Source organism: Carlito syrichta, unplaced genomic scaffold, assembly GCF_000164805.1.
Source record: "Carlito syrichta isolate Samal-C Ts95f unplaced genomic scaffold, Tarsius_syrichta-2.0.1 Scaffold307669, whole genome shotgun sequence".
NCBI lineage: Eukaryota > Metazoa > Chordata > Mammalia > Primates > Tarsiidae > Carlito > Carlito syrichta.
In genome coordinates this window covers 369759-386472 of record NW_007251765.1, presented here as the reverse complement: position 1 = coordinate 386472, position 16714 = coordinate 369759, and the positions used below count along the sequence as shown (strand labels likewise).

Sequence of the window (16714 nt, the reverse complement as noted above, 5' to 3'; positions counted from 1 at the left end):
GAGTGGATTGCCTGAGCCCGCGGGTTCGAGACCCGCCTGGGCAGCGAGACCTCATCTCTACAATAAATCAAAAAATCAGCCGGGCATGGTAGTGCGTGCCTATAATTCCAGCTACTCGGAAGGCCGAGGCAGAAGGATCGCCGGAGCCCAGCAGGTCGAGGCTGCGGTGGCCGGGAGCGGCCACTGCACTCCAGTCTGGGCGACAGAGTGAGACTCCGACTCAAAAAAAAAGAATCTCTTGGTCATGGCCATTCCCATCCTCTTCCTGATGGTTCCACAACCTAAATGGTATATTTGAGTTTATTTTTCTTGAGGAAAGAATATTAAATGAAGCTCATGCTACCTTTTTCTCATTATAAAAGTAAAAAGCTTATGCCATTAAAATGACAAAAACAGGCCAGGTGCAGTGACTCACTCCTGCAATCCCAGCACTTTGGGAAGCTAAGGCAGGAGGATTGCTTGAGCCCAGGAGTTCAAGACCAGCCTGGGCAACATAGTGAGACCCGAGACCCCCGTCTCAAAAATGTAAATAAAATGAAATATGACAAAAGCAAAGAAGTATAACATGTTCAAGTCTCAAGAGTCCTTTCCTTTAAAACAAAACAAAACAAAACCTCAGGACCTTCTAGGAAAAGTAGTGTCCCTTTGACGTGGTGGTGGAAATCCAGAGACTTCCCCTTGTAATCTGGATGGTTTTGTAACAATTCCACAGCTTCTGATAGGTCAGGAACCTTGAGCACAAAGGAATTTAAAAATTACTCATGATCAGCCGGGCTCGGTGGCTCAGCCTGTAATCCCGCGCCTTTGGGAGGCTGAGGTGAGTGGATTGCCTGAGCCCGTGAGTTCGAGACCCGCCTGGGCAGCGAGACCTCATCTCTACAATAAATCAAAAAATCAGCCGGGCGTGGTAGCGCATGCCTGTAGTTCCGGCTGCTCGGAAGGCTGAGGCAGAAGGATCGCCGGAGCCCAGCAGGTCGAGGCTGCGGTGGCCGGAGCGGCCACTGCACTCCAGTCTGGGTGACCGGGTGAGACTCCAACTCAAAAAAATAAAAATAAAAAAAATAAAAATTACTCATGATCTATCAACATTTAGAGATCTTTTTTTTCTTACTGGTCCTCTTTATGAAAGTAAATTAAAACTAATTGGTTAAGGAGGTTATGACATTGTGAGATCACGGAGACAAAGTCCATCTGACGTCGCCTACCAAGGAGCAGGGCTTTGTTCCTTCCTCTCCCCTGAAAGCACTTGCTAACTGAGTAGGCACAGGGTAAAGATCTCTCGTGATCAGACAGCCCCGGGAACTAACTATAAACAGCTTTGGGCAACTAGGTTCCCGTTCCGGCAGCCTTGGAAGTGGGGCCTGTATGTGAAAGAAGAGACAGGAGTCAAATCCGTCCCACCAGCCAGCTCTTACTGTACGTGCTCGGAAGGCCACCAAGTGGTGGAAAGCGGAGCCTCATTCGTGAGGGCATTGCTCTGCAGCCACCAAGGATCGTTCGCCCTTATTTCAGCAGACATTTATTGAGCACCTTTCTCAGGCTAGACACTGTACAGGTGCTAGGTCCTAAGCCCTCAAACTTAGAAATGTAAGGAAAGGCCCCAGTCCTCTGGGACCTGCCGGAGAACTGGAAAAACAGACCCATAAATCCATAGTGGTAACGGGAGTTGGTAATCGTAGGTGAGCTAAGTTCAAGGAGAGAGAATCCTATGAAACCCTGGACATAGGGTGTAACTCAATTAGGGAGTATACTTGGAAAAGCTAATTCTTAAGTGAAGTCTGAAAAGAATTGGGACCAGGCACGGTGGCTCACGCCTATCATCCCAGCACTTTGGGAGGGCAAGGCGGGAGGATCGTTTGAACCCAGGAGTTCCAGACCAGCCTAGGCAACATAGCAAGACTCTTGTCTCTACAAAAAATCAAAAAGTTAGCCAGGCCTGTAGTCCCAGCTACTAGGGAGGCTGAGGTGGAAGGATCGCCTGAGGCCAGGGGGTCGAGGCTGCAGTAAGCTGTCATTGTGCCACAGCTTGGATGACAGAGTCAGACCCTGACTCTAAATAAATAAAAAGAATTGGAATAAACAGGGAGGCATTCAAAACAGTTAACAATTTATATGACAAATAATACTATGGATGCCAGCTCTAAATAACCAGTAAGTACAGCAACAGACAACTGGTATCAGTGTGAACCAACTGCAAATTAACCCAAAAATAAGGCAGGCAAAATCTAGGAGGGGAAGAGGGAAGACTGTTGAGACAGAATGGCATATCCAAAGACCACGCAGATCCCCATTTTGCAAGTTTTTCTAAGCACGTGAATTACTGAGTTTATAGCCATTGACACTGCCTCTCAGACATGCATGTTGCCACAAGACAAGTGATGCTGGCCAGTATACAAACGTGAACCTCCTACCGCAAGTCAGACAGGGCCAGGGATGCTAGAGTTCCTTTAGGTTTTTTCCCTCGGACAGTAGCATTTGGGAATGAGAAATCAGCGTCAGCTGAGCCTAGGTTAAATTACTGGAGCCCACACAGGTAATTTAATTTTTAGCCGTGTTGTCTCTGTAAGAGAAGACTTCCACACTGGACGAAGCTTTGAAACATATGCAGCAGATTTTCTGTATCCATTTTGCTTCGCCTTGGTTTCTCTCTTCTTTCCTGGATGTCAGTTCTCATGGTCACAGTCATGATCCTGAGTTTGTGACAAGCACAACACAGTGCTGGGAACACCCGGATGACCAGGATTTAAGGAGTCCCTAGTCTGGTAGTGGACAAAGGCGGTTAAGTCATTACAGCACGGCATGGAAGTGTCATCGTCATGGAGATCTGGACCAGTGCAGAGGAGGGGCATTGGCTCACCCTCCCAAGGGAGTCGGGCAGCCTCACGTTGGGGGCAGGCTTTGAGGACTGAGTTCCCGCCCCGGGTGGAAGTGATGGGGCAGGCGTGGCCAGGGCCTTTGGGCAGAAAAGGAGCAGCAGTGTCCTGAGCTGTCAGGCTGCTGTTACCCGTTATGGACAAAACCCACCTAAAGACTGACAGATTCCTACCACGCTAAGGTGATGATGCTCCCTCTCTGTCCCCATGCGCATTCTTCAATGATGTGAAGACTGTTAGGTTAAGAGTAAATACTAAGGCTGGGTGTAGTAGCTCACACTTGTATTCCCAGGACTTTGCCAGGCCATGGTAGGAGGATTGGTTAAGCCCAGGAGTTAGAGACCAACCTGGACAACATAGCGAGACCTCATCTCTACAAAAAAGTTAGCCAGGCATAGTGGCACCCACCTGTAGTCCCAGCTACTCAGAAGGCGAAGCAGAAGGACTACTGAGCCCATGAGGTTGAGGCTATGGTGAGCTGGGATCATGCCGTGCTCTCTAACCTGGACAACAGAATGAGATCCTCAACACAAACAACAACAACAACAAAACTAAGCATATAGAAGAGTGCTTTGACAATTTCAGCATCATGACTTTATTTTTAATTAGAAAGCAGTGAGTTTTACAAAAGAGAAACCCCTAAAACATAAAAAGTATTGGTGATTAGTTGACATGACATGGGAAATTTTAAAATAAATTTCTAGATTGCTGCTGAGAGTTTGATTTGATAAACGAACCTTCATCGTTTCGCAGTATGAAAGTCTATCTCAAATCTGTGTTTTTCCATTAAAATGAAATTCCCTCTCAATATCTATTCTTGAATTAAACAGCGTGCATTGTGTTTTCAGAACACCTCCACCTAAGATTATTACTTTGGAGAAAGGCTCTGAAGGCTTGGGGTTTAGTATTGTAGGGGGTTATGGAAGTCCCCATGGAGACCTGCCAATTTATGTCAAGACTATATTTGCAAAGGTATTTTGTTCTTTTTTAATGTACTATTTTTAAAAAATCAAACCTAGGTGAGATTTTTTTTGCAGTGCTTTACTTTGCTTTACTTTGGGTTACACCTGGATGTGTGCGTGTATGCTTACTTAATTTGAATCTTATAGGAAGTTCCCACACCAGACTAGTAAAAGAGGAGTTCAAAAAGAGAACAAAAAAAAAAGAAGAGTTCTTCTTCAATAGTGAAGTCACAAGCAGGGTTTCTTTCTTCGGACTTTATCACAGAAGTAGATGTTCACAGATTTTCAAGCATGCCCCCTTTCGGTAACACAGTGTAGGAAACTGACCTTGGAAGTATCGTTCTGGGCTGGAAACAAGATTTGGCTTTCTCCTTTAAGAAAAGATGGTGCCGGGCTGGGCTCGGTGGCTCAGCCTATAATCCCAGCACTTTGGGAGGCCGAGGTGAGTGGACTGCCTGAGCCCGTGGGTTTGAGACCCGCCTGGGCAACTTGGTGAGACCTCATCTCTACAATAAATCAAAAAAATTAGCTGGGCGTGGTAGCACGCGCATGTAGTTCCAGCTACTTGGAAGGCTGAGGAGGAAGGATCGCCGGAGCCCAGCAGTTCAAGGCTGCGGTGGCCGGGAGCGGCCACTGCACTCCAGTCTGGGCGACAGAGTGAGACTCCAACTCAAGAAAAAACAAGAAAAGATGGTGACACTGGAGGGCAGGGACTGAAAGCCCTGCACTGGGCAAACCTGGAATCAGTGCATACATCAGGACAAAGCTGAGGACACACGCTTCAGATGTTGTCTCTTTCCCACTACTCTGTGGAAGTACTGTGCCAAGTAGTTGCAGAATCAGCCCAGTAGATTAGACTCAGTCTGGGCAATAAAGTGTTTCTAGGAATTAAAATTCCTTCCCCTATATCCTAGTTAACTAGAAGAGGTCATGGTGTTCATTTATTCCTACTGCTGCCTCCGGATGGCTCTTAGAGTAATTATTTTTAACTTCATTGTGATTTTTTTTTTAAATCAGAGTCTCACTGTTGCCCAGGCTGGAGGGCAGTGGCACGCTCACGGCCACCACAGCCTCGACCTGCTGGGCTCAGGCGATCCTTCCACCTCAGCCTTCCGGGTATCTAGAACTACAGGCATGCACCATCATGCCCGGCTAATTTTTCTCAATTTATTGTAGAGACGAGGTCTGGCCAAGTTGCCTAGGCTGGTCTCAAACCCGTGGGCTCAGGCAATCCTCTCACCTCTGTCTCCCAAACTGTTGGGATTATAGGTGTGAGTCACCACGCCTGGCCTATTGTGGTTTTGGGGATTGGAATTTAATCTTATTATACATTTTGAAGCTTCCCAAAAAGCATTTAGGATTGATAGTATAACTTTTTCGCTTTTGGTTTCATCACAATCATTTGTCTATGAATTGATCCAACTACCTCCCACTGCTTTATTTTCCCAGAGAAGGAAGATAGATTCTTTTTCCAGAAAGCTACACTGTACATTAGACACAAGATCCTGTTCATTGAGCCCACCTTGTGACCTGACCTCTAAAACCTTAAGCCATGTGGCCTTTGCTTTGGGCCTCACTGGGCTGCTGCAGGTTTTTCCACCTGTTTCGTCTTGCTAGAAGCCCGTGATGAAGGCATGTTATTTCCAGACACACACCTGTTACACTGCTGATAGGCAAAAGGGGGGCGGGAAGGCAACTCAGAGACATTGTGGGTATCAGCCAGGCCCCGGCCTGCCAGTGCCCAAGGTACACGCACTATATACTGACCATCCCTCTCCTGTGGCACGCCTGACACCGTAAGTAGCTGTGGTCATTATTAAGCCTAGGTGTGTTTTGCTTTTGAAAGAGCCAGCTGTGAAGATACGGAGAGAGGAAAGGCTGCAGAATCCGCCCCCACACCTTAGCAAGTCCTTAAGCAAGTCGAAAGGGCCCCTTTAGGAAGTACCCACATAAGTAGAAACATTATTAGTAGTAAATATTGATGACCCTTGGTGTGTGTTACTTCTTACAGAACGGGCCTTTTTAATAAAGTGAGACACACCAAAAAATGAAAAGCTCTGAGTATAATAAAGGACAAATTTCCAAACCCAAGCCAATGTCTCACTTAGTGCAGTCTTAATATAAGAATATTTCCATGTAAATAGTAGTTACTGTTATTATTTAGATAGCCCCACTGTTGTTATAATTTAGATAGTTTATTATAAGTTTTACTTTGGTGATTTAAAAAAAATTTATTAGAGTAAACCAATATATCCCAATTTTAAAGTTTTCTGTAGGAAATGAATAGACCAAAACCTAGCAAAGGAGTTTTTTTTTAATGGTGAAATCTTTTTCTGAAATGAATTCTGACACCAAGCTAAGCATTTCCCCTGTAGAAATTTTGAAGGGTGTAGGTTTTTATTTGAGCTTTGTGGTGTCCTAAACTTCTTTTAATAGCTCTCTTGCTCAACTGAGAAGTTATTTAACGGGGGGCCTCCCTCCCCCGTCAGAAATGTGAATGGTCACAGGCACGTGAGGCATGCAGGAGTTCAAGACATCATCAATCTGATGAGCACGCTGTCAAGTCTGTCCCTTTTCTGTCAGATGTTTGATTGGTTGAAAACTTCAAAATCCAAGCCAACCTTAGTTCTTAGTACCTTTCAGCAACTGAATTTTTCCCTAAGCTCGCAAGAGATTGGCCTAAAGTCTTCAGCAGCTCTGAAAATATAGGAAGCAGTGTTTCAGAGCCTATGAAATCTGGAACATGAGCTTTTGACCTTCAAGTTTCATGTCATTATACTGCTACCATGTTAAGTAAATACCGTGTGTTATACATTTGATGCTTAGAGCCAGCCTCAAGATAGATAGTAGATACCCATCACAGCATCTTGGAAGGCTAAGTGACCAACTTGGGACAGAGAGCAAGGGAGCAGAGCCACAACTCCAAACCCGAGGGATGTTTTCAGGCCATTTATTTCCTTTTCCTCTTTAGTCCATAAATGCCACATTGATAAAATCAAAGCATAGCCACGAGTCAGTAAGTGATTATCCAGCAAACACTGCAGTACCTGGAACAGTACACAGCCCAGAAAGTGGAAAAGCATCCTTTTTGTGTGTTACTAAAAGTGGAAACTTGAAGAACTTAACATGTTTTTTAACAAACTAATTTATTCAGATACCTGAGATTTACTGAAGCCCTTAAAGCTTAGCCTGTAAAATTTAATGAAATAGCCAGGCTCGGTGGCTCAGCCTGTATTCCCGTGCCTTGGGAGGCTGAAGTGGGTGGATTGCCTGAGCCCGTGGGTTCGAGACCCACCTGGGCAACTTGGCGAGACCGCATCTCTACAATAAATCAAAAAATTAACCAGACGTGGTAGCGCGCGCCTGTAGTTCCGGCTACTCGGAAGGCTGAGGCGGAAGGATCGCCGGAGCCCCGCAGGTTGAGGCTGTAGTGGCCGGGAGTGGCCACTGCATTCCAGACTGGACAACAGAGTGAGACTCCAACTCAAAAAAAAAAAAAATTTAATGAAATCAGTATTGCTTAGTAATTCTGACTTTATCCACTAGAGGTACTTGTTTAAGTCTGTCTTTAGACAGTTAACACTTGCTTTCTTAAAGGAATTGAGTGAAGTTGCAAGTGATTTGATTTGTATGGTTTGCCCCCAGGATAGACCTGGTTTTGAAAGTTCTGTATTGCACATTCATACAGAAACTCCACCCTTTTCACAGCTGAAAAATTCTGGCTGATTCCCCACACCCCAGGGCCTCCCACTGCAGGAGAACACAAATCTGGAAGCATTCATGCCTCTTAGCTCATGGTCCTTCGGTCAAGGGCTAGTCAAGAGCCAGGTGCCATGGGCTTTCATTTCCCCAGAGTCTGGCTTCATTTAGAGAACTCTTCTGGCACTACTTTTCAAGGGATTTTGAGAGTTACCCAGCAGATAAAGAAACCACCTGTAAATCTTTTTTTTTTTTTGCTCCCCTTGCCAGTCCAGTGTGTTTCTAGTAATTTCTTGGCATTTTTAGATAGTCAGCTTTAGAATGAAAAAAAAAAACCCAAAATTTCACTTGCTTTGTGCCATTTTGAGGAGCCATGCATGACTGAGTATATAATGAAAGTAGTCATTTAGAAACCTATTTAGATGATCAAAGATAAAGTGGAAGGTTTTGAATATGATATAAAATGTTAGCGATGCTACACTTTTATAGATTTATATATATCACAGCTTTATTGCGATAATTCACATACCATACAATTCACCCATTTAAAGGCTACATTTATTTCTGACAGATTGCTTAATAATGCCATGGGAACCCTATCTAATGATGGCATTGGCAGTAAGACTAACGCCAGATTCAATTCTGTCTGCCTTTTTTGTATATTACATTTCCATGAATATGACATGATATGACATCCAATTCCATTTACTACTGAATATTGAAATGTGAGTGTCAGTACATTTCTACTGGTGTGTTATTTAGATGATTCATAGTTAAGGTTACTATTCAACCATTATTACTCAAACGGCACATCCCACATTTTTCTTAGTTTAAAACATTACCTGGAAAAAACTTCAACTGGTAGTTTCGAAAGTGACTCTTTTTATGTGCACACCAGCCAGAAGTTAGGGATTTTAATATTAATTGAATAAACACTGCTTTACTCTGGATTAAACCGGACTGTTTCTTGTTTGTAGGGAGCAGCTGCAGACGACGGCCGATTAAAACGAGGTGATCAGATTTTAGCTGTTAATGGCCAGACCCTGGAAGGTGTCACTCATGAGCAAGCAGTCTCCATTCTAAAACACCAGAGAGGGACTGTAACCTTAACTGTGCTGTCGTGAGCGCGGGCCCGATCGCAAGATAGCTGTTGTTTAGAATGTCCACAGGAAGATCTGGGTGGGGATGGACACAGCCTCGGCTAAGATTCACCTCCGTGCGTTCATCTCACCCTCTCTGCTCAGGAGCAGTGGCTGAGGGTTCACGTGAATTTCCCAAACCCACACTCATCTCCTTATGTTTCCCGGCTTCTGTCACCTCTCAGTGGGATTCATTTCTAGCACTCAAGTGAGTCTTATCTGATTTGCATTGAACATCAGTGTTTCCCAACTAGCAGACACTGCTTCTGACTGTATTTGCTGCAACAGAAGTTACCAACTTCTCGTTCCTTACGCCTCTCTCTCCCTATCCCTCACTCATACAGAGGTCTGACAGCAGCCTCACCTCTCATCCGATGAACAGAAACATGTTAAGCAACTTGTCATCTCATTCATGATTTGCTTATGCTAATTATCTCTTCAAGTAAGCCAGAAAACATTAGCAATGTAATTAATTTACCAGTAAACCCCTTGATGAAATACCAGATTCTCCTGTGGGAAATTACTGTGCTATAATCTGTATGACTTATAGTCAAATAAGTCTCAAATTCATTTCTCTGGATAGATCTTTATATGTTAGTCGTCGGTGATTTTTGATGAGTCAATTTACAGATTGTAATCGTCTAAAGATTCCGAAAAGCTTTCTAGTTGTTTTCTGAGCTATATAAATGCATACCACTGAGCAAATTCACCTTATTGTCAACAGGAACAACTTGCATCCCTGTTCTGAATTCTAACAATGCTAAATTAGGTTCGAGTCCAGGAAGCTCATCTGGAATCAATGATGTTTCAGTAGGCAGGCATCATTCCCACCCCCTCACCCTTCAGACAAAGAGGTGGAAACCCCAGAACCACGCTGCAGACATTAGCAAGTTTTGCCCCAAGTCGGACAAGGCCTGGGTGACCTTGGCCTTGTGAAGAGTGGAGTGACATGTTTGATTATCCTTCCCTTTACCTCTGTGCCAGCCATTCCAGCCGCACGAACTGCAGGAACCCAGATGGGGCAACAGGCAAAGTGAGCAAATGAACTGAGTGTAGGAGCCAGCACTGGTATTTCCAGGTCTCCAGGGAGACACCTCTTTGCTGAAGTTTTTGCATGCTAAGAAAGCCACTACAGCAGAAAATAGAAGAATATCTTTAAAGTTGATCACAGGCATTCTTATTCACACATTAGCAGGAAAAAGGGAAAGATGCTTACCAGTGGATGCTTTAGAATCTTCTGTTTAAAATGTACCATGAAGGATGAGCACCAGGGTCATTAATAGAAGTAGTTCGGCATTATTTAACTACAACACAATGCTGCAAATGTTTCACAGTAATTATCAAAATTTAATGGGCTCTAATTTAAAATGTTATTTAATGAGTATAGATTTTAATTGAGAATTATCTTTGAGTAGGTGTAATCACAAAGTGCATTAACTCTTGCTGGAATATTTTATGGCGATTCCAAAGTATAGAGTGCCTAAATTTTATGTTAAAACTGTCTTTCATGACTGATATTAAGTTTTCTGAAATTGCACACAGCTCTTGAGATTTCTAATGTATTCAAGATATGGGACGTTGTTAGGATATCGTCTTTCAGTGCATAAGAAGGAGGCCACCAGCCTCAGAACCTTCCATGTTAATTGGACCTGCAAGAACACTTCCGGCAAGCCAAGAAGAAATGAAACTTGAACATGCACCTTAGAAATGCCTATAATAGTCTTGAAGTGCGATTCTGCTTGATTATGATGGAATGGCCATTAAATGCACATTTTGAAATAATACATTGTTGTTGTGTTTCTTTACACATTATCCTTTTAGGTCATGCTTTCCAAAAGTTTATCTATAAAGGAATTGTGATGCTTTATACTCCCTGCTGCAGTAAATTCACAGAGCTAGTGCTTTTCATAACTGGTTGTGTCTCTGCCTGCATGACTAACAAATAATTGCCTTTCCAGAAAGATATTTTTGCATCAGAACTGACAAGCCAAGAGGATATGATGATAGGTGAAAAAAGTCGTTCTCTTATAGTTGGTCTCATCATCAGGGCCATTTACGTATAGTAATGATATCGCTAATTGGAATTAACATGAGAGGGCAATCAACCAGGAAACATAAAACTTCCGAATGTTTGTATGTATATGATTCTAAATAAATGTAGTCGCCTACAGAGCAAATGGAGTCTTATTATATATTTAAAAATGTACTTTCTGTATCAGGCTTTGTTTTTTCTTTGGCATTTTTGTTCCCTAATAAGAAAAAAATTGAGCTTTCGGTGTCTTATTACATCCATAAATAGCTGTCCATTAATAGCTGGGTTGCTATGGCACTTATATTGGTATCTGCTACAACTTGGGGAAAAAGTTAAAACAAGATGCTTTATTATAAGGCAAGGGAGAATTAGAGATGCCATGTTACATCCCAAGGTCTGTTCTCAGTCCTGATTGTGGATGCATCTTTGTTTCTGCGGTTTTGCATTCCTGGTAATTTTTAGTGTCGGATGCCAAGCATTGTAAAATTTACATCGTAGTGTGCTGAGCTCTGTTGTCTCTCTTTAAATAGCATCAGCCTGTTCTTGCATGCAGTGAAGTTACTTGTAGTCAGTGTGATCCTTTCAAGTCTTGTTTTTAAGCTTTTCTAGGTTCTAGTGCAGTCTTTGGTTTAGGGGTAATTTTGCCTCACTATCAAGACACTATCTGAGAGTTCTACTCGATGTCTGTGTGTTATGAGGTCTTTCCACTCTGACAGGAGGAAGCTATTCACAGCCCTGTCTGAACTCCAGGAATTGCTTTCTGGTGGTTCTTTCCTGACCCTGAGTTCCCTTTCTTCCTTTCTTTCTTTCTTTCTTTCTTTCTTTCTTTCTTTCTTTCTTTCTTTCTTTCTTTCTTTCTTTCTTTCTTTCTTTCTTTCTTTTCTTTTCTTTTTTTTTCTTGAATCAGAGTCTTTGTCGCCCAGGCTGGAGTGCAGTGGCACACTCACGGCCACCGCAGCCTCAACCTGCTGGGTTCAGGCGATCCCTCTGCCTCAGTCTTCCAAGAAGCTAGAACTACAGGCATGCACCACCATGCCCAGCTAATTTATTTATTTATTTATTGTGGAGGCGAGGTCTCTCCAAGTTGCCCTCGAATCCCCGGACTCTTGCGTCCACCTCCTAAAGTGCTGGGCTTACAGGCGTAAGCCACTGGGTCCAGTGAGTTCCCTTTTTTTCAGCATGTGCATATTAGTATCCAACGAAGACCCGATCTCCACAGCACTTTCTCTGCAGCTCCTACTGTTCAGTCTGCCTTACAAATCCCAGCCATCCCTGAACTTTGTGGAGATATATACATATGTATGTATATATTTGGTCAGGGTCTCACTGTGCCTCCCAGGCCAGAGTGCAGTGGCATGCACACAGCACACCACCACCTCAACATCTTGGACTCAGTCGATTCTTCTGCCTCAGCCTCGTGGGATTACAGATGTGCACCACCACGCCTAGCTAATTTTTTTGTAAATACAAAGTCTCATTTGGCCTCCCAAAGTGCTGGGATTACAAGCATGAGCCATTGCGCCTGACTTCTCACTGAACTTTGATCTCTTTGGGCTTTCCCTTCTAGCGTGTGGCCTGATACTACCTCCATGGATTAAACGGAGACAGTTGTACAGTTTACCTTATTTGTTTCCCTTCTTTCCGTTTCAGGGAACCAAACCCTGTGCTTCCTGTTGTGTCTGAAAATGTTTTCTAGATTATGTTCGGTTTTTCTAGTTGTTTACATCAGCAGGAAAGCAATTTCCATAGCACTTAATCCTTCATGCACAAGTAAAAGTCCTTCTGGATGTTAATGGGATTGAAATTTCTCACATTATGATTATTCGGTTTTCTGTAAGCATTTGCACTCAAGGAAGCACTGTACCAGTATTGTAAGCTCCTTGGTTTCTCGCAACTTCTAGAATTGACCACCCATATGACTCACTCCTTGGACTCCTTCCCCTGCACCTGCCTATAGCCACACCTGTCCAGGTGACCTAAGGAAGATACCCCTTTTCAGGAATACACATGATCAGGATCAGAACTACCATCTTCTTGTCCTGGGAAATCAAGCAACATTTTCTTTCCTCACTCAGTACTGGTTTTCACATTTTATAAGCAACTGACACATGTTTTATTTTTCAAGAACCATACGTGAGACTTATTTCATTTAATTTTTTTTAGAAATGGGTTGCCGAGGCTGGCCTAAAACTCCTGGGCTCAAGTATCCTCCTGCCTCAGCCTCCTGAGAGCTGGAACTTTAGATATGTGCCACATGTCCCACATAACTAAAACTTTGTGCACCTGGTTTTCTCTTTCATTTTGTATTTTTCTATTCAAGTCAACCAGAATAATGAGGCTTTTTTCAATACAGAATTTTTAATGTAGGTTATAGTTCAAGTTTAAGGTCATCAAGTACAAATGTTAAAGTTTTGGCAGCTTGACTTGCAGATGCTCTGTATTTAAGAAAGGGCAAAAAAAATTCCACTGTCTGCACAATACATTTGAAAGTCATTTGTGAGTGTGTGACAGTGCGTATAAGACTCTAACTCTAGCCACGAAACAGTACATCACACCTGTAAGGTTCAAGAGGATTGTGCGAGCCCACAGCTTTGAGACCAGCCTGGGCAACTTGTGTGCATGGCCCCTCGTCTCTACAAGAAATCAAAAAATTAGCTGGGCGTGGTGGCGTGCACCTGTGGTTCAAGCTACTTGGAAGACTGAGGCAAAAGGACTACCTGAACCCAGCAGGTTGAAGCTGGGGTGGCCATGAGTGTGCCGCTGCACTCCAGCCTGGGTGACAGAGTGAGACTCCAACTCAAAAAAGAACTATTATTTAGAGTAGTTTTAAGTTAGCTGCAAAAGTGAGAGGAAGGTGCAGAGATTTCCCACACAACCTCTGACCCCACACACAGAGTACCATCCCCATTGACACCCCCCACACAGTGGCACGTTTGTTGCAGTCAATGAACTACCTTGACACAACACTATCACCCAAAGTCCACAGTTTACATCGGGTTCACTCTCAGTGTTGTACATTCTGTGGGTTTGGACAGATGTAGGGCGACATGGGGCCACCATGATAGTATCTACAGAGCATTTCCACTGTCTGAGTATCCTCTGTGTGCCCCTTGTCACCTCCAGCCGCTACCCAGCCCCTGGCAACCTCTACTCCTCTTACTGTCTCCATAGCTTTGCCTTTTTCACAATGTCGTGTGGTTGGAACCCCAGAGTATGTAGCCTCCCCATGGGCTTGTTCACTTCTTTCACTTACATTTCGGGTTCCTCCATGTCTTTTCTTGGCTTGACAGCTCATTTCTTCTTAGCCCTGAGTGAATTCCACCCTCTGGAACACCACAGCTTGTCTATTCACTCACCTACAGGAGGACAGCTTGGTTGCTTCCAAGTTTTGGCAATTATGAATAAAACTACTGTCGATGTTTGTGTTCATGGCTCCTTTTTCTTTCTTCTTTTTTTTTTTGAGTCAGATTCTTGCCCAGGCTGGAGTGTAGTGGCACACTCACAGCCCCCACGGCTTTGACTTGATGGGCTCAGGCAATTCTTCCACCTCAGCCTTCCAACATAGCCCACATTGTTGTGTTTTTTTGTGTGTTTGTTTTTGAGTTGGAGTCTCACTCTTGTCACCCAGGCTGGAGGAGTGCAGTGGCACCTTCACGGCCACCACAGCCTCAACCTGCTGGGCTTAGACGATCCTTCTGCCTCAGCCTTCCAAGTATTTGGAACTACAGATGCACACCACCACATCCAGCTAGTTTTTGTGATTTATTGTAGAGACGAGGTCTCACCAAGTTGCCCAGGCTGGTCTCAAACCCCCCGGCTCAGGCAATCCTCTCACTTCAGCCTCTCAAAGTGCTGGGATGACAGGCTGAGCCATCATGCCCAGCCAACCCCCATTGTTAAAGTTTATCTCAGTTATTATTTAGTTTTACAACACAGGCACTTACAAAATTTGTTTTGTTTTGTTTTGTTTTTGTTTTTGTTTTTGTTTTTGAGTTGGAGTCTCACTCTGTCGCCCAGACTGGAGTAAAAATGGCCATGCATGGTGGCTCATGCCTGTAATCCCAACACTTTGGAAGTCCAAGGCCAGTAGATCAATTAAGCCCAGGAGTTCAAGACCAGCCAGGGCAACATAGCAAGAACTCATCTCTACAAAAATTCAAAAAATTAGCCAGGCATGTTGGCGTGTTCCTATAGTCTCAGCTACTCTGGAAACTTTGGGGAGGATGACGTGAGCCCAGGAGTTTGAAGATATGGTGAGTTGTGATTGTACCACTGCACTCCAACCTGGGCAACAAAGGGAGACCCTGACTCATATATAGGGTTAAAAAATAGCTTTTGGATTTTGACAAAGAAGACCTGGTCTATCAACCCACCATCCATCCCCACATTCTGGAAAAATTACCACTCCAGGGCACCCTGGAAGTCCCCAAGGTTTAGGGATTGTCCTTCCCAAGAGAGCCACAGTTGATGACAGATAGGGTGTGAGTGGCTCCTCCTGCCCAGTAGCTTTCCTGAGCATGCCCCAGCTTCACTCTTTCAGTAGAACAGAAGAGATGGTGATGGATTAATCCAGGGGTCCCCAACCCCTGGGCCATGGACCGGTACCAGTCCGTGGCCTGTTAGGAACCAGGCCACACAGCAGGAGGTGAGCGGCGGGCAAGTAGAGCACCATTTGCTGTCAGCTCAGTGGCGGCATTCGATTCTCACAGAAGTGCGAACCCTACTGTGAACTGCACATGAGGGATCTAGGTTGCATGCTCCTTATGAGAATAATGCCTGATGATTCCCCCTCACCTCCCCATCTGTGAAAAAATTGTCTTCCACGAAATCAATCCCTGATGCCAAAAATGTTAGGGACTGCTGGATTAAAGGGTACCAGCCATCAACTCTTCTCAGCTCCAGAGCTGTGTTTTACTCTCCTAGGAAATTCAGAAAAACTGAGAACATACTCCAGTGACCCCCATGCCGTGAAGGATAGGATTCACCAATTTTTAAAGGTTGAGAACAGGCCGGATACAGTGGCTCATGCCTGTAATCTCAGCACTTTGGGAGGCCAAGCAAGAGGACTGCTTGAACCCATGAGTTCAAGGCTAGCCTGGGCAACACAGCAAGACCTCATCTCTACAAAAATAAAAATATTAGCTGGGCATGGTGGCTCACGTCTGTCATCCCAGCACATTAGAAGGCGCAGGCAAGAGAACTGCCTGAGCCCAGAAGTTTGAGACCAGCCTGGGCAACTTGGTGAGACCTCGTCTCTACAATAAATCAAAAATATTAGCCAGGCATGGTGGTACACACCTATAGTTCCAGCTACTTGGAAGGATAAGGTGAAAGGATCACCTGAGCTCAGCAGGTCGAGGCTGCAGTGCCCCTGAGTGTGCCACTGCACTCCAGTCTGAGCGACAGAGTGAGACTCTGACTCCAAAAAAAAAAAAAAAAAATGAAAGATTAGCCGGGTGTAGAGGTGTGCACCCGTTCTCCCAGCTATTTAGGTGGCTGAGGCAGGAGGATAACCTGAACCCAGAAAGTCAGGGCCACAGTTACCCATGATTGTGCCACTGCCCTCCAACTTGGATGACAGAGTGAGACCCTCACTCAAAATAAAATAAAATAAAAGTTGAGAGCAGAAATTTCCTGCCCTACATTACAGTAGGGTCTCCAGAGAAACATAACCAATAGGATGTGTATGTAAAGAAAGGTTTTTTTATAAGGAATTGGCTTGTGCAATTATGGAGTCTACAAGTCCAAAATCTGCATTGTGGATCAGCTGCCCGACTGGATGAGGCCCACCCTAATTATGGCCAGCAATCTGCTTCCTCAAAGTTCACTCATTGAAACGCTAATCTCATCCGAAACACCCACAAGTTGACACATCAAATTAACTATCACAGACATCATTTGACCTTGAACTGACCCCTGTAGGGATGGCCCCGCCTTAGGGAAAGCGTGGAAGTGTCCACTGCCCTTGTTCTCCACTCTCTTCCAGCCCCTTCCTGTCACCATCACCAT

The 16714-nt window shown here is 44.3% G+C and overlaps 1 protein-coding gene across 1 annotated transcript in view; it reads left to right on the top strand.

Annotated features, from left to right (window-relative positions):
- Window positions 1–10845, top strand: part of PATJ (PATJ, crumbs cell polarity complex component) — a 415643-nt gene extending 404798 nt beyond the window's left edge. The window contains exons 43-44 of the mRNA XM_021715786.1: window positions 3722–3845; window positions 8512–10845. Coding sequence (XP_021571461.1) covers window positions 3722–3845; window positions 8512–8658 — 271 coding nt within the window. The 3' untranslated portion in view covers window positions 8659–10845. The remainder of the gene's footprint in view (window positions 1–3721; window positions 3846–8511) is intronic.
- Window positions 10846–16714: the final 5869 nt, after the last annotated feature.